The sequence below is a fragment of the Spermophilus citellus genome, assembly GCF_964194105.1.
Source record: "Spermophilus citellus genome assembly, chromosome: 12".
Classification (NCBI taxonomy): domain Eukaryota; kingdom Metazoa; phylum Chordata; class Mammalia; order Rodentia; family Sciuridae; genus Spermophilus; species Spermophilus citellus.
Window position 1 is genome coordinate 90,658,894 of NC_138198.1, and position 22,741 is coordinate 90,681,634.

At 39.2% G+C, this 22,741-nt stretch overlaps 1 protein-coding gene across 1 annotated transcript in view; it reads right to left on the reverse strand.

Annotated features, from left to right (window-relative positions):
- The window catches only part of B4GALT6 (beta-1,4-galactosyltransferase 6), a 57,166-nt gene that overhangs the window by 23,810 nt on the left and 10,615 nt on the right, over positions 1–22,741 (reverse strand). Inside the window, exons 2-3 of the mRNA XM_081263626.1 lie at positions 17,589–17,705; positions 9,852–9,965 (exon numbers count right to left, since the gene is read on the reverse strand). Coding sequence (XP_081119752.1) covers positions 9,852–9,965; positions 17,589–17,705 — 231 coding nt within the window. The remainder of the gene's footprint in view (positions 1–9,851; positions 9,966–17,588; positions 17,706–22,741) is intronic.

Genomic DNA, 22,741 nt, shown 5'->3' on the forward strand with positions numbered 1-22,741 from the left:
CTCACATCCTGCTGGGTGAACACCAACAATGACCCAGTGGCACTGGGGTGGTCCTTCCAGTGGTTAACAGCAACATCACTATGCTGGGGAGGAAGTGGGGGAAGAAAGCAGTCTTCCCAAGACAAGCACGGCCACCACTAGGTATTTAACTCAAGGGTGAAATAAGCAGTCAGATTGACTGGAAGTTGAATCACAGCTTCTACTGGGACAATTACTTAATCTTCCTCTGTCTTGGCTTCCTCCACTGTCCGAGTGCTGTGATGCCTGTCTCCCATGGTGGTTATATCCATACATGAAATACAGTTGGCCTTCTGTATCAGCAGCAACTCAAAAGAGGAGATCCTGTGCATGGCCAGGGAAGGGAAGAGGGTATGCTACAAGAGGGGGCCAAGAAGCAGCACTCAGCAGATAAGCTAGTGGTTATGTGCTATCCCCGAACTGCCTTCAGTAGAAAAAAAATCTCTCCTGGGAAGTCTGTGAGGCTCGGGGGACTTAGGTCCCCCACCAAGGCCACTTTCACCTCTCTTACAGATTGGATATCCCCTCGGGTTGAAGTGTGTCAGTGCTTTAAGAAAGCATTTGAAAGCAACTGCTGTGAATGAAGCAGGAGAACATACATCCTTCTTTAAGGTACTTGGAAAGAAAGCCACTTGCCTAGCCAGCCCCCTGATTTCACTAGCTGAGGTTTCAAGGGCAACTCAAGAGGGAGGTTCTGCTGGGCTCCATAGGACTCCCTTCTCTCCCATCTTCACAGTCCACCTGTGCTAAATCTGACAGCTTCAGCCAGGAAGAAGTACTTTCTTCCTTCCTTTGGAGATTTAAACTTCAAAAATAAATAAATATATTGACTGAAAGCTGTTTTACCTGGTAGTGTGACCAATCTGTAAATAATATAATTTACTGGAATAAATTTCACTATTTGGAAGGTGGTACTGGGGTCAGAAAGGAAATAGCATGAGAACTTAGAGTCTGGAGAGTTGGGGAGCTGCAGCCTATCTGGAGGGTAAAGGTGAAGAACAGGGATTCCCACACAAGGTTAGGCAACCTGTTAGTCAGGCAGCCAAGCCAACCTGCTTTACTGCTGTTCCGTGAGCAAATAATGTGCTATGCTACTGGTTATGTGGGAACATTTATTATTATAATTTCCTAATGCTGAATTTGCAAGACATGGCCCTGGGCCTGTTAGGTATACATGGGCCCAAGTGGCAGGCTTACTGAGGTGTGGATTAAAATGTGTCACATGACATGATTCAGGATTTTTCTATTAAAATACAATTCTTAAAATAACAAATCCTCAATACACACCAATTGCCTATACTTTGTACCATTTCAAGTAAAATTTAAGGCACATAACATGTAGGCAAACAGTTCTTTTCTCTATAAATCAGCAGTTTTAAATGGCTTCTTCACTCAATCTAGGGCCTGTATTTTTTGTTATCAAAAGCCTAATTCCTTGGCCTCTGTCACTGTTTGGCCCTCAGGGTTTTAAATGTGCACAGCCCAAAGTTCTGGTGACAGCGTGAAAGACCTAAATATCCCCCAGAAATGTCCCTTCAGATGAATTCCTCTCCAAAGTCAGAGCTGAATTTTTATGATAAGATGTCATATTCCCTCCCCCATCTCCACGCTACCTCCTGGGTAGAGATCTGAGGCTGAACAGTTATGAGTCATCCTGCCATTGGTCACCTACTGTACTCTTTGAAGCCAACATTAGCAACTATCTATTTCAAATGCTTTACTTATGCCTGTCCATTTCTAGAATTTTAAACTTCTGCTTAACAAATGATTTCTTACTCAACTATTCTTTAAATGACCAACCTCCAAGTATTCTAAACATGAGACAGTGATGGCTTTAGTAACACAGGCTGTGCCAAGTGCAGGCCTGGGCACAGGGTGAGAGGGAACAGCAAAGCTGGCCATGTCCATTCCTTTCCAAACTCTACCCTCCTCCCTACATTCCTTGTATCAGTTGCTAAAATGTGTCTTTTAAGGCACTTGTGCAAAAGGTGTTCTATGTGTAGGTGACCCAAAATAACAGCCGCAAACTGCCCAGACTCTTGTCTCCTAACCTGACCACAGCACACAGTTCCTAACACCTGTTTTCCTCTCTTGCTTGTGGTTCTCCTTGATTTATTCTGAATGACTAACTGTTCCTTGGAGTCAACGGTCTTTGCTCTCTGTCCGCCTCACAATCTAACCAATGAGCCCTTGGTCCACTCCTAGAGGCCTCAAACCCTTCATTAAACTTATTCAAATTGTTTTCCTACTCTCCATAATAAAACTGACAATCTCCTTCAAAGACATAATCCAGACTTCTACCCTCTCTGATTTCCGAGACACATCCGTTCATGTTTTAGCATGCTAACAAAGGGACATACCCTGTAATGTGTGCATGAAATGTGCTGCTTCGTTCTTGTTCCCAAATAGCTATTATAAAATTAATAACATGTCTTTCAAGAAAATACAGTTTATCATCGACTCCTACTGCCTTTCCAAATGTGTTTTTGAACCACTTAATTGCCAAGAAATTTCCATATGTTGCCCCTCAACGTTCCTTCTAGAAAGCCCTCTCCAGTTCTTCATCTTAAGGATACCATATTCTTCCCTTTTAATGTGTGCTCAGTGAAAGGTGCTCCCGTTCCCAGGTCTATAATTTTGAAGGCTGCCACAAAAGGACGTATTTACACAGACTCATACCTGCACTTTATAAATCATCATTTACTTCCTTCCTCCATAAATTCACCCTCTTTTAAACTTTGTGCCGATAGTCACACCACCTTCCCCATGAAGCCGTTCCCTGACAGGTAACCTTCTTGCCCTGCGCTCCACTTCTGAGCAGCACCTCTGCTTCTACACAGTAACAATCACAATTGCCTGGCACCAATTGCCTGTCAACTCTTCCACCACTACACCCTCTCATAAACCTTTCACTTGCCCACCACTTGCCTCCCATGAGATTCCTTCTGCAGCCTTATGGAGATAGAGGCCTCTCTGCTTTATCTCCATCTTTTTCTCTCTACCTATTCTCCAAATAAAGTGGTTTGCTTACGGGGGGTGGGGGGGTGGGGGGGTATGCTTATTTAAAATGTAGATCCCCAGCCTCATCAGCACTTGTGTCAGTAGATGCCCAAGGTCATGTTTGCGGCCATCAGCTTGATCTGGGTACATTTCAGCTACTTGAACTGCTGATGCAAGTCCTGCCTGCCAGACGAAGACGCCATAACCCATTCTCTAAGCCCCTCTGGCAGGAACTCATGAGGCCATGCATACCCAGTGGGACTGTGGAGCAGGAAACAGCATGAGGAACGGGGCAGTTTGCAACTCTATCTTTCAGGAGAAGTGGAGGCAGAAGCATGTGCCTTTAGGGGCACCAGATGGTGGCACTTCTCTCTCCAGACCTGAACACTGCTGGTGGGAGCCATGAGTTCTGCCAAGGGACAGAAGAGACACTTCACAAGGTGGCCTCGGCCTTGTTTCAGCTGCTCAAATTCTAAGCCTAACTCTCCAGACAGTTTTTCAATAGATTCCTTATATTCATAAATCACACCTTCCATGGTGTGCAACCAAGAACTAAGACTTTTGCTATAGGTCTGGGGTTTGGCTGTTAGAAGCCTGCTTTTTTTTTGGTTCGGGGGGTGGGGGTAGGGGAAGAGTGGCAGGTAGCGGGATTGAACTCAGGGGCACGAGCCCTGAGCCACATCTCCAGCCCTATTTTGTATTTTAGAGACAGAGTCTCTCACCGAGTTGATTAGCCCCTCACTTTTGCTGAGGCTGGCTCTTTTTTTTTTTAGATATTTATTTATTTATTAGTTATTGGCGGACAACATCTTTGTTTGTATGTGGTGCTGGAGGATCGAACCCCGGCCGCACGCATGCCAGGCGAGTGCGCTACCGCTTGAGCCACATCCCCAGCCCCCTGAGGCTGGCTTTGAACTTGCCATCCTCCTGCCTTAGCCTCCCAAGCCACTGGGATTACAGGCATGCACCACTGTGCCCAGCTTAGAAGCCAGAATTTTTAACAAGCATCCCAGCTGATCTGGGTACAGGTCACCCCCGAACCACCCTCCAAGAAACAAAGCTCTATGGCCTTCACTCTATCATAGACCCACACACTCACCATCATCCTACACCTCCTCTCTTCCAGACCTGCCACACAGGGGTTGCAATCCTACCCTGGAGCATATACTTTCCATTCTTATATTCTCTACCTAAAAAACAGCACTGAGGAAAACCACATAAGCACAATTTTAACCTCATCATTAGAGTGAGATACTTTATGTATGGCCACACACATAGCAAATGTTCAACAAAAACAAGTGTCACACCATGTGTGCCTTTGGTCCTCCATGGGGGCTTTCTGACTCCCCTTTTCTTTTCTATCAAAACTTTCTCAATATTTGTTCCTCCCTCCTGAGCTGCGGGGTGCAAAAATCCTTGGCTGCTTCTGCATATGCGCAGTGGGCCCACTTCCTCAGGCGGGGAAGCAACACCTCTTCCACTGCACTGCCATGTGGCCTCGGGGGCTTCCACCTCCTTCCACAGGGAAAGCTTCACCCTCAGGGAGCTTCTGTTTTCCTTTCACGTTCTCTAGGGACTGCCCATCTGCCACTCTCCCTTATCCTTCTCATCCCTCTTCTCCCAATCCTTTCTCTACATAAAGCCTACAAACCAAGCTCCTCTACCTCTTCCTAAGGAGTCCTTCCCTGAGCCCCACCTCCCAGGTTCCTTACCCTCATTCCCTTTCCTACCAAACTTTTTTTTCAACTAGTTGTTACATACATCTGATCATTTTTCAGGACTATATACTTGACTGTTTACCCCAGTGGACTAAACAAAATTGCTTGCATTAGCTTCCTACTTGCCTTTCCACAGTTGCTCATTCTACCTGCTTCTTTGAAGAAGAAACAATCTCTCCTTGAAATGCTTTTCTCAGTGGCTCCTGGGACACTGTCCTCTGACTTCTCTCTGTCTTGACGGTTTCCTCTTCTGAACACTCGGCCCCAGGAGTGCTGTTCCTCCTAGGGCCCCCCTCTTCGCCTTCTTCCAGTTGCACTTCCTCTTGTCTGCAGTCCAGATCTCGTCCCAAGTTAATTTTCCTGAACTTCAAACAAAACATGCCCAACCAAACTCATTAACTTCCTCATTCTATTCCTGTGATGTTTACCCTGGGCTGCTTCTTTCAGTTAACCATCACCAAGTCAGGAAGCAGAAATCAACCCCAGTCCCCCAGTCAGTCTTGACATCTAGCCCTGGGCACCCTGAAGCTCCTTTCTTGTGCCTCTTCCTCTCTAACACCACAGCCTTAGCTCTCGCCCTTGTCCTTTCCTCTCTAACCTCTGCAGGAAGTTCCTTACTGGTGTCCCTGATTCCAGAATTTCCCCACAGTCATCCACTGTTCAATTCTCATCTGAATCATCTTTCTGAAGCACATTCCTAGTCCATCATTCATGTGCCTAAAGCCTTTGATGGTTTTCCATTCCCCTACAACAGTGTTTTTGCTTTGAGTTTTGTTCCACCCTTTTTGCCCCAGACCCTTTGAAAACTGTGTGCTCTCATCTGACAGAAATGCACACAGGCTCATAAATCAACCCTGCATACAAGCTCAGGGCTCTGCTCCCCCTGAAGCCCAACTCACGGACACCGAGGGATGCCTTTACACAGTGCTTTGCACAGGGCATTGCACTTCCCTGAGCAGTGTGGCCTCCTGCACACCCCACTTACACGCCCCCCTCCAGCTGCAGCACGCTCCCTGTTGCAGGGATGGCCTTCACAGCTACCCACTGAGCTATCTTGAAGACCCAGCTCCAGTGTCCCTCTCTTACTGCTGTATTCCTTGAGCCTCATTTATTACCTTCCTAGTGGCAGCTGCCCTTCTCAGTGTGTAGCCTGTTTCTAGCCAGCACCCTGAGGATCCTACCCGGCTTTGTTTCTCCTCTGCCTGCCCCTGTGAATACCCAGAACGGCTGGGCAGCTGCTGTTCAGCCATCATTTCTTTACTCTAAAATGGCTCACATCTGTCTTTTTACAATAAGCATACGCATGATGGCTTGTCATATGAAGCAGTAGTTGAATTTTCTGAAGTTTGCCCATTTTTCCCCTCTTTGATGATTTGCATTTGAATTATTTAAATTCACCTTAAAAAGCCCTTGTACCTTTTGTTATATACAGAAGCTAAGCAACTACAGGAACTATCAGGTTAAACCATAAAGGCAACTATTGCACAAACAGCAGGAACAGCATATATAAATGTCATTGCAAATGTAATTTGTTTGAATAATATTTAGAAGATAGGAAAACGTAAGGGAAGTCTATATATTTTAATGCAGAGCACACAGCTAACACCATCTATTTCTACCTTACCCAGACAAATCAAACTCAAACTTCCTTGCAAAGCACTTAATGTTTTTTGCTCTAAATAGGATGAAATTTCTATTTTACTTGGTTGGAATAGTCTTACATACAGTCAATAAAGCTGAAAGAGTGGATATTCCCTCTAGAGAATCTGCAAATAATATTAGTTAATGAAGTATTCACTCATACTCTTCATATAAGTAATACACATTAAAATAGATTTCACAGTGTAACTAATACTAAATATCAAACGGTTGAAATCCATGAAAAGCTTTTATTCTTAATTTCAATTTGAAAAACTCAAACTGAATGGAAAACCAGTGCTGGTAGTCCCAATGCTACACAGAAAAATCATGAAGGATTGACAGCTAGATCCTCAAGCACTTTAAGTTAACTTCCCTTTTGGTAATTATATGTAAATTAAATATCACTCATACCTGAATGGTTTTTATCCAACTGGATCTCATTCTTTACATAAATTCCCTCTCCTATTTGAGAAGGTATTACATTCAGTTATTGTGTGTGATACAACATTTTACATTAGGTATTTTATTATGTTTTCTATTATCAATGGGAAATATCCTGTTAATTAAAGAAAATGGGCTGGGGATGTGGCTCAAGTGGTAGCGCCCTCGCCTGGCATGCGTGCGGCCCGGGTTCGATTCTCAGCACCACATACAAAGATGTTGTGCCCGCCGAAAACTAAAAAATAAAGATTAAAAAATTCTCTCTCTCTCTCTCTCTCTCTCTCTCTCTCTCTCTTTAAAAAAAAATAAAGAAAATACTAAGGATGCTCAGTTAACTGTAAAAACAACTCCACACATTTCTCCTTGGTTTCCAATTCCTTTCATAGTAATCTAGATCCATCATTCAAAGAAGAAGGAAAAGGGATTATTAAATGAATGTCAACCAAGCTTCAGGTACTGTGCTTTATCCAAACACTCTAAAGATGGCATTATAATCTCAGACTTTACAGATAGGTAAAAACAGAGGCTCCCCTTTGCACAGGTCACATGACCAGTGAAGGGGCTCTCTCTCCTAGGTGGCTTATGCAAAAGAAATTTGGCAGAATCCTCATTATGCTGGTTGTACCCATGGTCCCTTTCTCAAGTGTTACCTATGTATCGACTTATTTTCTACCAAATAACCCAGTCTCCTGGCCACTACTACCTGGACATGAGATTGACTGGGGTTGGACCCAAAGCTAGTAGCCTGAAAGAAAGCCTGCCTTGAAAAAGTGGCTGCCAAACCAATGTGATCTTCCTTGTGAAAGAATGCAAGACTTTAAGGACGACAGAAGAAAGCAGTTACAGCACCAAGTCGGCAGAAAGGCAGCCACAGCAGCCATGAAGCAATCCCTGGAGCTCCAGGGCAGAGGTACTTACAATAAGCTGCAGGACTGGAAGAGTGGAATGCTAGCACCAGGGGGCTGGCAGGCAGACACTTTACAGCTGTTTAATTAGTACTCATAAAGCACTAATTAAGAAAATGGTAACTAAACCAAAGACAGAAAGATTTCCTAAAACCATAAATCCCTGAATATGCATATTATGAAGAAGAAATTACTGTAATCAATATTTCAACAGAACATTACCCAGTGGTTTCAGTACTGCAGTCAGAAACACTCATTTTTTTTAGGAAAACAAGGCTGTAATAACAAAGTTATGAAAAACATATGGCCACAAAAATCTCTGTCAGCAGAGTTGGCAAGGTCAGAATCACTCAAGAATTTGTTCTTTAGAACAAGTGCCTAGGCCTCAGGTTAGATTAACAAAATCAGAAATTTACAGGTTGGGCCCATGAATAGTAAAAGCTCCTCAGGCGATTCTATCAGGTAGCCAGAAATGAGAGTCACTATCTTAGATGAGGTGGTGGCAGGGCAGTCAAAGTGTGGCTCAGGGATCATCAGCATTAAATATGTTAGAATGAAAATTCTCAGCACCACCTTGGACCTACTGAAACTGAAATTCAATCTGGCACTTTTACAAGATCATTAAGGTGATTCTGAGATAACCTCCAGTTGGAAAATCATGGTCTTAGATGACATAGAAAGGTAAATCTTTTTTTTTTTTAATATTTTTTTTTTTAGGCTGGCCTTGAACTTATGATCCTCCTGCTTTGGCCTCCTAAGGCATTGGGATTGCAGGAGTGTGCCACCACATCCAATCACTTTCCTCTTTATTATATGCAGAAGTTAACAACAAAATATTAAAATTATTAGGAAGGGATAAAGGTATTTGTATAGCCTTGGAATAAGAAAAAGCCAAAAACATTGCAGTGACTGACACACTTGAAAATCATAATTTTAAACATTTATAAAATAAAAGACTCCATTAACAAAAAGAAAAGACAAGTCCAGGACTATTAAAAAAAAAAAAAAGATACTTCAACACACAGAGAAGACAACAGATCACTGCAGGAATATAAAGAATCCTCCAAATCAATACAAATACCTAATAACCAACAAGGAACCAATAAAGCCCAAGCAAGTCACATGGGAGAAAATTCAAAAACAAATATAAAAATTTACTTAAGCCTATTAGTAATAATGAAAGTAAAAACTAAAACATTTATTAATCAGATTAGCAAAAATTAAAAAGTCCATCAATATCAAATTGGTACATTTATGGAAATATGGTATAGCTGCTTAGAACAATTTGAAAAAATATGGAAAAATCAAGCCAGCAGAGCCAGTAATTCCACCTCAAGCACGAATGCATATATATATGCACAGGAAAATTGGAACCACGCACAGATCTATATTTTATTCATTATTATTGTACTATTTTGTAATACCAAAAACATAAAAACAACCTAAATGTGTATTAGCTGGTAAACAGGTAAATTAAATATGGTACATTTATACAAAAACATACTCTTCAACAGTTAAGCAATTAAGAGAAATACTTTATATCTATATGTAACAACATGGATAGTTCTCAAAAAAAGTAACTAAAGAAAGCAAGTCAGAGTCAAATATAATTTATAAGACCATTTTTATAAATTATTAAAACTTTAGAAACTGAATATTTTTCATGTATCTAGCATCTACCTAAGTTTTAAAAATTTTTGAAGAGCCTACAGGAATACACACAAAAGAAGTGAGGTGCCTTCTGAGGGAGAAGATGGAAAAACAGCATCAGAATGGTGATCCAAAAGGACTTTAGCTTAATCTGTAATGTTCTAATATATCCAATAGGAAACTGAGACTACACATTACTCTCACAAAAGCTTTGAGAAGTAAGCAAGCCAAATTATAGTTTTTAAATATGGATGGTAGGAATACGGGTATTCGTCACTTTCTCTTTTGTTATTTTTCTTCCACTTTTCAATCACTACCATCCAAAAAGTTGCTCTCCCTTGCAAAAAAAAAAAAAAAAATTACATGCTGCATAATATGAACATTATCACCCACAGTTGTAATGTGCTCAAATCATGTGGCTTTTTTCTTTTTGTAATAACACAAGTAAACAGATAAGTCAAAATTAGCTCACACTTACGCATGTAAGGCAGTTTTTCTGGGCAGGGAAGGAATGGTGAATATGTGAAGTTTTCCGGGAGATACGTTGTTGTTTGCACAAGATAGTCACTTGAATTATTGCCTTCAGGATAATCTTGGAGAGAGAGAAGAAAGTTATAACCAAAAAAAATTGCTTTCTGCTTTGCTTCTAGTATAAAATGTCACTGTCAATGGGATGACTACAATAGGTAATCCACAGAAATACTTTAAAGCAATTATCTAGAAAGAACTAGAGAAAAGCAAATTGCTGATGGAACAGACACGCGGCAAGATTTCCCAAGAGACATCTAGAAAGCAGCTTGGCCCCACCCTTTCACACAAACAGCAGTACCATTTGCAACCCATTGGCTGGGCCAAATCTAAAGGGAGTACAGAGATGCACCAGGGAATTCTGTCCACTATCTCACAGCCACACTCAACCCAGCACACTGCTACTAGCATCCAAAGAACAGAGGGGTGGGACTAATGTTTTCTTAACACCTCACAGTAAGAAAGAAAGATTCACCCACTCAACTTACTTCTCTAACACAGCCTACTCTACACCTTTAAGTCATTCTCAGCCTTCATTCTCAGCCTTCCCGCATCAGCTCCTAGGGAGCCCTGAGGCTATTATTACAGTTTGGTCCATTCTCCTTAGAGTCAGCAAGTTATGCTGTACATAGGGCAGTGGTTCTGAGCACCAAGTTGAAATCCTTGTGTTCAAACTCTTGCTCTAACATATACTAGCTTTCAGGGTAGGACACTATTCAGTTTCTCATCTCTATCTGCCTGCTATTGTCATTTTCAGATTTCTGATAAACTGCAGTACATAAAGAGCTCAGAATACTTCTGGGCCTATAAAAATACCCAATAGTTACTGCTATGAGTGACTGGTTTAGACATGAGCACCTGACCCAGCGTGAGACAATCAGAACCTTAGGATTCTTAAATGTGGAACAAAAGAGATCACGTTTCAATCCTTCTTTGGAACAAAGTTCTGAAACGCAAATCTAAGAACCACAACTTGTCTGTTTCCTGCTATGAAGATTAAGAGAATACAGTGCATACGAGATAAAAGATGGAAGCTGCTGATTAAACTACTGTCTGTTAGGGCTGGGGTTGTGGCTCAGTGGTAGAGTGCTCCCCTAGCATGTGAGAGGCACTGGGTTCGATGCTCAGCACCACATAAAAAATAAATAAAATAAAGGTATTGTGTCTAACTACAACTAAAAAAAAAAAAAAAAAACTGTCTCCTGGATCCAACCAGATACCACAGAAAATGAAGCTCTAACAAACACTTTAGGAAAATGGGAAGATATTCTTTCAATCTTCAATGATCCGCTCCAATGAAAGAGGTAAAAGCCAGACCCTCGGACCCATGGGAAAATGGCAGAAGTATGCTTATGAGGTATGTGAACAGAATCAGAGCAAACTAAATGTGTCCCCTGTATAAATATTCATTCATTATCAAAACTGACTTGATGAGGCTACAGCTGAGAGCCAGAATAGCATTTCAGGACAGAAATACACCCCACCTCCAGGTCCATCTATGAAACAGGGCCCTTCCAAGGCTGCCACATGGAGGTTGATGGACAAAGGCTCCAGACCTCTCTACCAAGGAAGAGACAGAAGCCAGAGGAGAAGGTCCAATTTCAAAAGCTGCATGGAAAGCTCCGTTATTAACTTGACAGGTCATCAATAAGGCATTAACTGTATTGCCAGAAAAAGCAAACACGATAGAGAACGATGCTGGTACAGTTGCTAAGGACAATTCCACCAGGGAGTAGGAAAACCCCAGTAAGAGAATTCCCCCAACCCTCTCCAGAAGTCCTGGAAAGCATCTGACAAGGAAGATCCTGCAGGCTCTAGGGGCAGGAGAGATTCAATGGGCATGGTTTTGTGTGCCCAGGGACAAAGTGGGGTCATAGAAACTCCTCCTGGGGCCCACGTTATGCATCCCACCCACACTTATCTATAAGACTGAGAGATACTGGACAAACATAAAACAAGTGTAAGGCAGTCTTACAAGGTTCTGATTCTTTCCTTAAGGTGCTTTTAAAAAATGTAGGTATATCTATTTCAAGTCCTATTTTTTTATTTATATCTTACATACATGACAATAGTGGAGTGCATTACATTCAAATTATCCATTCACAGCACAATTTTTCGTATTTTAAAAATGGTTTCACCTCTTACAGGGACTCTTATTTTGCTAGTGGTAAGCATAAGTTAGATTTCTGCCACCTCGACAAAAAATAGCTAAGATTATTACTGTTGAACTTTGCAGTATCTTTTGGTCAAACTCCTTGATTCATACTTAAGAGTTATTTATATCTCCAATCAACAAATAGATTTTACTGCTTGTAACTTAAACTTTATTTTGCATTCCTATTTCAGGTACACAGAAAGAAAAAAACACATACAAAGAGCATTCTTAAAAATTATAAGTTTGTCAAAATTTGAAAAATTAAATCAAAGGATTATAGTAAAGTCAAAGTATTCCCCCAAAATCTAGAAAGAAAAAAAAAATAAAAACCAAAAAATAAAAGATGATAAACTTAGATGATTCTTTCAGAAGCCACAAATCCAAATAGTTCCAAAAAGAAGGCGGGGTGAGGAGCAGGAAGGCAAATAATCAAAGAAATAATAGAGGAATATTTTGTAGAATCAAAAGGACGAGAGGTTCCATACTGATAGGCCCACTGTACCCAGAGAGAGAAGAAAAAACAAAGCTCCAAGATTTGTTCCTTGTAAAATTTCATGATCAGGGGAAAAAAAAAATCCTAAAAGTCTCTAGAAAGAAAAAAAACCTCATCTACATCTAGAAACTGTGATCAGAGAAAACAATAACATGGGAATATGAAATCCTCTTAAGTGTGGTCAATTCATGTTCCTAAACTGCTCAGGAAAAAAAAAAAAAAAAAAAAAACAGTAAGAGATGCACAGAAAGCTTAGCAAATGGGGGGCAGGGGCCAGGGGGACAAGTATCATTAGTAAAAATAAAAAGATCCACAAAAGCATGTCTACTACTTCACTTAAGAAAACAAACTACCCTTAATTACATACATATGTCTTACTTCCATAACAGAAACAGTCACAATTGATTATAATAAAGAAACAGCAAAATAAGGGTGGGAGTGTAGCCCAGTGTAGAGGGTATGCATGTTTAACATGCTCAGAGCAGGGGGTTCAATCTAGGAGGGAGGGAGGAACAGCAGAATAGGAGGAACTTATACACAGAGTAAGTTGTTAAAAATCAAAAGTCGTTCTCTTGGAGGATTAGGACTCAGGAAGAGTGTGACAGGAGATTGCTGTTTCTGTTTGATCCTGGCTGGGTAATCTGTAATCCCAGCAATTTGATAGGCCAAAGCAGGAGCATCCCAAGTTCAAGGCCGGCCTCAGCCAGTTAGTGAGACCTTGTCTCAAAATAAAAAATTAAAAAGGGCTGGGGATGTAGCTCAATGACAAACAGCCTCCAGGTTCAATCTTCAGTACCAAAAAAATAAAATATATGTGTGTGTACTACTTAAAATTTAAGTAATTTATATAGTTTGCTTTTCAATATGAATACATGAATGGTTAAAACAATAACTACAGAACAGAAAGTTCTGCACAAGTTACACAGTTCTCGCACTCACAAGCTCTCTTATACTCAGACACAAAGTTCATTTACAGATTTTATTTTTGCATATGCCACCAGAACAGATGGACTAGCTACATAAATATGATGCTTTTTCTTAATCTTTTCAGTCAATTTTTCTTAAGCACCTAGTATATAATACACATTTATAGCAGCTGGAAATGGAGGTTAAATAATGTTGTCCCTAGGGTCACTGCCTTTTTCTATTTCAAAAACTCATTTTCTTATAATGCTAAGGCAGAAAAATATTAACATTCTCATGTATCCTCAAATGATTTATTAATGTTGTATAGGAACTTTAGATCAGAATATTTACTCTTCATAATTTACTAATTTTGTCATTAATACTGGGGCCCCTCTTCTTATCCACATACTATAATTCCATAGGCCCGCATCCAACTCACTGAAATTTCAAGCTCTCTAGACATTTCCACAAAACAAACTGTTAAAGTCACTCCCTCTGGGGAGTGTGGTGACAAGAAAACCAGAGAGAATTGTTTCACTTAGTTTATTCTAATGCTAGAATAACTGAATCTTCATAAAAGAATACATTCATAAATAATTTTTTTTAAAAAAGACATGCAACATTATCTTCATTTCCTTTCAATACAGTACTAGAGTTAAACATGTTATTTAGCCACATCATTATAAATGATCATAAGGGCTGTAACACTTACAGAAATGTCTCCAAAATCCGGAGCACTTTGTCCAGTGGTATTTACCTCATTCCAATGTATGATAATATATAACTCTATCCACTACCCGGGTCCTTTGTCTGTATACCCCTTTTAATTGAAATTCAATTATCTTTGATTTCTACCATCCAATAAAGTTGTAGGGCACAACAGGAACATGCTGCAAATAAACCCTTTACAACTGATAATAAAGCCAATGATGATTTAAGCTCTTGGAGATTATACTGTAATAAACCCATAAAAAATCATGATTCCTACACAAGTGGTTAGGTGAGCCATGTCCATCAAATATAACCACTGCTTTCAAAATAGGTGACAGTTTTAAAAGGTTATGCATGCCAGAAGCACTTGAGGTCCACCACAATGCTGTTAAGAGGCAGACATTATTTCATCTAATGAATGAATGAAAATGAAATGAGTTCTGGGACCTTTCCTCTTTCTTCCCATCCAGAACCACACCCAAAGAAAAAGGAAAGAAAATGAAAACCTCTGGATAGGTCCCCTACTCCACTCTCACTGAACCTTATCACTTAATGGAAAAGAAGAATGGGACCAAAGGACACCTCCTAAATGGCTTTATTTCTTCTAAAAAGGGCACCTTAAAAGGGTGGCAGAAACCCCTTGAGTTCTTTTCTGTTCATCACCAACTTACCCTATCAGGCAGGACATGCCCGAGGGTCTCCACGCATATATCCACTAAGAAAGTATACAAGGTTACCTCTAACCAACCCACCAACCCTGACACAGCATGACCCCATCACCTATTTCAGTAATTATTCAATGAGTAAATCTTGTTTTCTTAATTTGACTGTCTCTGCAGGCATCATTAAAGTATGACATGATTTCTGCACAAAAATACATACCTATTTACATTTGATGCCACATAAAGTCACGTAGGGTGTTTAAAACTTCTTTTTGAAATCGAATGTACTCATAAATATAACAAGCTATGTACCCTTTATTATTAAAATTTAAATGAGCCACCATGTATTATTAGTCAATTCTCGTCTAGGGCTCAATTAAGCCCTTTGTACACCTTATTGGCCATTATCTCCTTTTTGCAAAATTTTATATGTATTTGTCTGTGCAGAAATAATAACTGCATTGTAAATAACTATATTTTCATATCTCCAAGCCTAGAGAAAGCTGTGTGTAAAGGGAGAATGTTTTTCCTAATCTGTGTCTTCCACATCGAGTTGAGTATACAAACTATACTAACTGTTCGATAAATGCTAGCTAAAGAGCCTGGCAGAGCCTCAGGACTGACTACTTTAACTCCTCTCTCCTTAGGTAACAGAACCCTGATTTCATTCTAGCACCAGTGTTCCCAGCTCCATGACTTCATTTCCCAGTGTACTTATATGTGCCCATGCGATTAAGTTCTGGCCAGAGAGATGTATGAAGAAATACTGGGTGGGACTTCTGGGAAGGCTCCTTAAAAGGGGGTACCCAATTTGTTCTTCTTTCACTCTTCCTTCCTATTGAGTCAAGTACAAATACAAAGAACGGAGCCCCAGCAGCCACCGCAGGCTGTGAGTTCACTGTGATGCTATGCGGCAGAGCAGAAGACGAAAAGCATGTGATGACTTATGAAGAAATCTCCATAACAGCCACAGATGACCAACTTCCAGACTTTTACATGAGAACAAAAAGGCTTTGTGGCTAAGCCATCACCTCCAGGCATCTGTTAGAACCAAACCCATTCCTGTCTCTAAGGACAGTTTTCCCATTAGTAAAAAAAACCATATGAAAAGTTTTCAAAGATACATAAAACTAAGCAAACGTCAATCAAAGTATGCACTGGTTGCTTTGTCATTATTGAAACTGTAATGGAAGAATGAATTTCTTTTTTTTTCTTTTTTGCATACTGCTAAAGGAAAGTTTGCCTTGCTCAGGTAATTATTTCTCCTAAATGAACTCAACATCCACACATAACTTGTTCATATCTCAGGAAAAAACTATAATATACATACTTTTAATATTCATACAAATACAGTAACCTTAACCTAGTATTTCTTTTCAGTTTAACAGACTTATAGCAAACACTTTCACACTGGGTGCAGTGGCACATGCCTAAAATCCCAGTGACTCAGGAAGCTGAGGCCCTAAACAACTTAATCAAACCCTATCTCAAAATAAAAAATTAAAAAAAGGGCTGGGGATGTGGCTCAGTGGTTAAGTACCCTTGGGTTCAATTCTTGGTACCAAAATAAAAAACAAACATCTTTTAAGCATCTCCTAAAATTGACCTACTATTCAGTACGCCTACTGCATCAATGCAGAAAACGGTTAATAAGATTTTTACTGTATTGTACTATTAAAATGTCCATATGTTGAGAGTCTTCCTAAAGGAAATGAAGGCTAAAAAATTAAAGGAAAACAAGAGTGTTTTGATTAGTAGCGTCAAAAACAAATTAGGCAAATGACTAGAATGGATTTTGTAAAAGTATGTGTGACATTAAATTGCAAACTGGTATGCAATTGGTAGTCTTTCATTTTTTAGCAGGATCTAAAACTACATATGCCTTAACATACTTTTAAGAAAGAACATTTATGGCTGGGAGGTAGACATTCTATTGAGAGGAGGAAAAAGAGACAGCAGAAAAATGACTGCAGGTCTACAGTGACCCAAGCAACCATCAACACATTAAATCTTTATTTTCAATTATTTAAAATGAGAACACAGAGCATACAACAACTGACAATCAATCCCATGAATCCCTTTAAAGTAGCACCTACAATACTTGGGAGACACTGCGGTAAGACCTCTTCCACAGTAGGAAACCCATTCACACCACATTCATGTTCACAGCACCAAATCATTATTAGCTTAGCCTATTGGATCTTAACTTTTTGTGACTCTAATGCAGATTCTACTTCCAGATAACATTTTGAAAAGAGCAACTACTGATTTCCAACTTTATAAAACTTCTCCTCTAGCCCTTGAAAAAGGTCATAAAGTTAAGAATATCCTATAATGTAAAACAACTAAGTATGGGGCCAAAGTAGTTGGAAAAACATTTTAGAAATAAGAATAGATATAAACAGTAGCACGGCTCATTGAGATGAATAAATTATTCTTTGTGGTTAATTTAAATACAATAGATGAACTGAAAAAGCAGAAGCTGTTCTGTATAGTTTATGTTTGCAGGAGTGAACTTTTAAGTATCTTTACACCAAATCCCATCACCCTTGAAACCAAAGCTTTATATATCCTAAAATATGGAACAGACCTGATTTGCACAATAAATTAACCTACCAGTGCACTTAGTAGGAGAAGTCTTCATCTCTAACAGGGAGTCACTGGGAGGCAAAATTAGAGTTTCAAAGATCTGGTCAAATGTTCTATGCCTATAAGGGTAAGAAGCAGAAGCCAAGCAAAGCTGAGAGGAAGTTGTCTTACCTGTGCCATTGAGGGTGGCGTTTTTATTTGTGTACAGCCTGATCATATGTCCTATTGTTTTCACATTTTCTCTCAACATTATACCTCGAGCTTGTACCATAAAGAGGTATGTGTTGGCTACAAAAAAAAAAAAAAAAAAAAAAAAGGAGGGGGGATGTCATTAACATGATAAGCTTATTTAATAATATTCAGAATTAGCCAATAAACAAAGATTGACTCCATTATCATGCCCAAAGGAAATAAGAAATGTAAGATGACTATTGCCTACTTTTTAAAAGTACAAAAACAGATTTATTAAAAATGAAAAAATCAAAACAGCAATATCCATCTACCAAATAGACTAAATGAACAAACTGAAATACCACAACAAACTCTTTATCAAAATTATTTTCTATTATTAAATGCATAAAGTTATTTCAAAAAGTTACCTTGTTTTAAATTCTCAAACCAAGTTATAAAACTTTCTTTTTCTAATTCTACATTAATTCCCTCAAACCAAAAATTCAACAAATATAAGGATTCTTTACTTAATGATGAATATACCACAAATCATAACATTCAGTATACATGAAGATCTTGCAATGGATCCTGTATATTCTTCATGCGTTTGGGAGAGAGGGCTGTTCTAAAATCAATATCTATTTTGGTAATTTCTGTCCAAGAGTTAATTACTTCCCTTTCCATCACAAATATACCTACCACGATCGTGAAAATAGATGAGCTTAAAAAAATTAATGTATATTTTTTATAATTTGTCGCCTTAGTTCTTTGTAAAAAGTGCTTTAAAAACAGGCCCTCAGTTTCCTCCTGGGGTGAAATGGGTAACTATAAACCCAGGGAACTATAAACCCAGATCCCCTGCTGGTCCACATTCTGCTACTTTAGTACCTGCCTGGGACACTCACTGGAGCCCAGTTTCCTTACTTTTACAGAGTCACCCCTGCACCAGGTGCCCTCCAAAGCCTCTTCCACTCTCAATTCTGGAGTCACAAAGCCAGGGAGTCAGAACTCCACTCAAGACAAGAGGCAGAAGCTCATCCCTGGGCAAAATCAAGACTTAGCAAGGGTCACTTAGTGATTCTTCCAATGTTAAGAGAAGTTGTCACTGAGCACAGTAATGACACTCTTCAGAAAATGAATGCTGAATGAAAAAGCTAAGAAGCTCAACTAACTTTCTGGGCTCTGCTCTACTCTCTCCAGGTGGCAGGGAGATGAGAAAAACATGACATTTACTACCTCTCTTCCCATTTTTATGTAAATGTGAACTTGTCCAACTACAAATAACACAGCAACACAGCGTGAAATAAAATGAGGAGAGAAGCAGAGTGATTTTTTTCTTTCACCTACAACCCATAAAGGATAAACAGAAACATCCAGGTTTTACATAAGCTTTACCGCAATCATTTTTTAAGAATACATCTACCCACTTACTAGAAAGCAGTCCTATAATCAGATTTTACTTGTTTAGAGTTGATTTTATTATACTAGGCTATAAATATCACGAAATTTTATTATATTTTTCCACTTGAATGGACATGAAAAAAAAAGAGAGAGACAAAGAGAAATAAGAAAACTAAAATAACAGCCATTCAAAAATGTAAGAAAACTTTTGATTTTAAAAAATCAAACTAACGTTAATAATTCTACCTAAACCAGGATCTAAAGTTCAACTGAACGAGGTGGGGAAGGGCATCAAACAGATCATAAACAACAACTGATTGACAGCACCTGGACTTTTTTTTTTTTTTTTTTTTTTTGTATGTGTGTGGTGCTAGGGATTGAACCCAGGGCCTTGTGCATGTGAGGCATCCCCAGCCCTGGACTTTTTTTTTTTTTTTTTTTTTTACTCAAAACTGCATATGACATTTGTTACCAGTGATATAAATACCTTATATTTGTCCTACATCAAACCACACAAAGGCCACCACAGAGTAGCAGAACTGAGCCAAGGGTGAAAAAACAAACTTCCAGAAACGATACCGGCCTAAGCAAGGAATGCTAGTGAGAACATCTGTGCATTATTGTGTGTCTTGTAAACATTATTTTACAAAATTATACAGCTGGAGAGTTGCAGGGAGGTCAGGCCACAGCTATGCGGACAACCAGGGCACAGCCGAATGGAGTAAAGGTAGAAGATTCCCTGTCAGTGGGGGATACAAGAGCAGGAACACTGTGCATGGAGGACAAACTGTCGGACATGTCATGCAGATGCAGGACAATGGAGGGCATAGGATTCTAAAGAGAAGGAAATGAATTAGCATTTACTGAGTACCAACTTTGGTCAGGACTTGAGCTAAAGACTGTAACTAAATATATGTTCATATACCCATAATTACATTTCATGTAGTTCTTGTAACTGCCTGTAGCAGGGTGAATGGGAGTCTCTAAAAGGATAGTCCACATCCTAATTCCCAGAACCTGTGAATGTTACCACATTTGGATAAAAGTCCTAGCAGATGTATTCCAGTTAAGGATTTTGAGATGAAGAGATCATTCTGGATTATCTGGGTGAGCCCTAAATCCGAGGCAATTGCTCTTACAAGAGAAAGGGAGAAGAGGATTTTTCACACACAAAGGCACATGCACATGAAAGGCAAAGTTAAGACAGAGTAGAACACTGCAATGTGGCCACACCCATGCAAGCAGACCAGCATGTGACCCTAGAAAAGGCAAGAAAGTTCACTCCAAGAGCTGCCTGAGTAAACATCCTACCAGCCTTCATTTCAGACTTCCAGCCTCCACAACTGTGAGAAAGTAAACTTGGACTGTTTTAAGCCACTCACTGTGTGGCAAGGAGCTTAGCAGACCTGGGAAACTGATACCACCATCCTTTGATAGATATGATGAAAAGAAAAAACTCAAAAGTAAATTATACAAGTAGAATCAGAAACTCAGGATTTAAGCACAGATCTGAATGGGGGGAGGGGAGGGAGTGAGCTAGAAGAAGCAAAGGTTCAAAGTCACAAAGGACATGGAAAGACAAGGAGAAAGAGAAACCTGTAATGTAAAAAGTCATGAGGGAAGTGACAATATGAGGAATAAATCAGACTTCAATTAATATGAGCAGGAGAAAGCCAGAAGAGACATTTAAAAGTTATAGGAGAGGGCAGGGGATGTTGCTCAGTGGTAGAGTGCATGTCTAGCATGCATGAGGCACTGGGTTCGATCCTCAGCACCACATAAAAATAAAAAAATAAAGTTATTGTGTTCACCTAAAACTAAATAAATATTTTTTTAAAAAGTTATAGGAGAGAAACAGAGTTGCCAGTTTAACTACTGAAAATATAAATAAGTAACATTTAAAAAAGCAAAATACCTTGTGTCTTTACCCCTTACTATTTCCTACAGACATCAGCAATCTTCTTCATATGGTTCATATGCTGAAAAGTTATCTTCTTTCTACATTCAGGGGCATGTTCAATAAATCCCCAGACATTACTCATCCATGTTGGTAAAGGAAAAGATTATTACCTCTACTGATAGTGGTATAAGCCCCAGGATTAGACCAGACTAAATATGAAATGCTGTTTATACTTTGCCTAGGACTAAGGTATTGCTTAGATTAAAAAAAAAAAAAAACAAAAAAACTTTGACATTGTTCCAGGCTATTAAACAAACAACTCCTTTTATGTCAAAGTACTATTTAAACAGAGACTATCTGACCATTGTCATTCCAATACAAGTCAGGTTTTGACTCAAGATCATCTGTTGTACAACTACCAGCCTATACTGTCCTCCTCTCCACCTTGCAAAGAAGTCATGAGCTGTGTTCAGAGTTCTATTTTATCAGGCAGATAATAAATAACGATGATCACAAACAGTACAGACCTATTTCAAATCTTAGCCAACAGCTCAAACTTTGCTGCTGTAGACACTAAAAATTAGACAACAGGTCTCTATCCCTTCATTTTGCAGTTGACAGTTTTAAATTGTCTGAAGATTATCTGCGCCTGAATACTGATCATGGTTAAACATTCTCATATAAAAATGGATTGTTCCAATGGCCTTACATTACAGATGCTGAGGCTGGAGAGGAGTTCACCCAACAGATATTTATTGAATGTCTACTATTTACCAAGAAGAGCTAGGAAGTAAGGGGTCCTGTGGATTCCTGCCGAAACAGTCAAGATCCTAAGAGGCACAGACTGCCTAAAACATCAGAAGTTCCTTTGCAACAGATCATGAGTTCAGCCTACTCTGTACATAGTTGATAATTCAAAAAGTAGACCCAGAATCCAGTGGTTTGAAAACACTCAAGATACCTATGAGCCCTTCTGTTGATTCACTGTGGTACTCATATAAAATAATGTGCGGCTTCTTTAAAGTTTTATGGGAGCCCAAGAGAGTTAATGAACCACATTGGGAAAAAAAAACACAATCAGGAGGAAATGGGGAATCAGAGAAGGCAACGTGTAGGCAATTAAACAGATTTTTAAAAATCTAATCAGGAAACCAACCACATTACAGACCGAAAAAAAACAAACCATAAGTAAACATGCCTAGGAAACATTATAAAATTGTTCAAAATCAGTAGTTTCAGAGTAAAGAAGATGAATGTGAAACAAATCTCCCTACCCACTTGGGAATTCTATTGATATAAGAAAAAAAAATAAAGTGAGAACTATTTGAATTATGTTTTACAACTATCCCCAATCTCCTGGTGTTTTCATGATTATAAAACGCCTTTTAGAATTTCACCCTACTTAGTCATGAAAGAAAAACAAGAAGCAGAGAAGGGGATGCTGGACAGGAAATTAACTTCAAAGATTTCCAAATCCAGAGCCCATTTTTGAATCAGTAAACAAGGCACCTTATAATTCTCTACCTCAGTCTCCAGATTCAAAAGAAAAGTCCAATTTCTCTTCTGTGACTCAAACTTGAAACTGCCTTCTAATTAGAAATTGTAATTTTCTTTCTTCTTCTTTTTTTTTTTTTTTTTTGGTCTTTTTTTTTTTTTTTCCTTTCTTGAGACCCAGTCTCACTATGTTGTCCAGAGTGGCCTGGGCTGAAGAGATCCTCCTGGTTCAGCCTTCCAAGCAGCTGGCACTATAAGTATGCCCCACCACCAGATTAATTTAATTATCAAAAGACCATATATATAATATGATTTTAGTAAACTCACACTAACATTAACAAACCTCAAATACATAAAA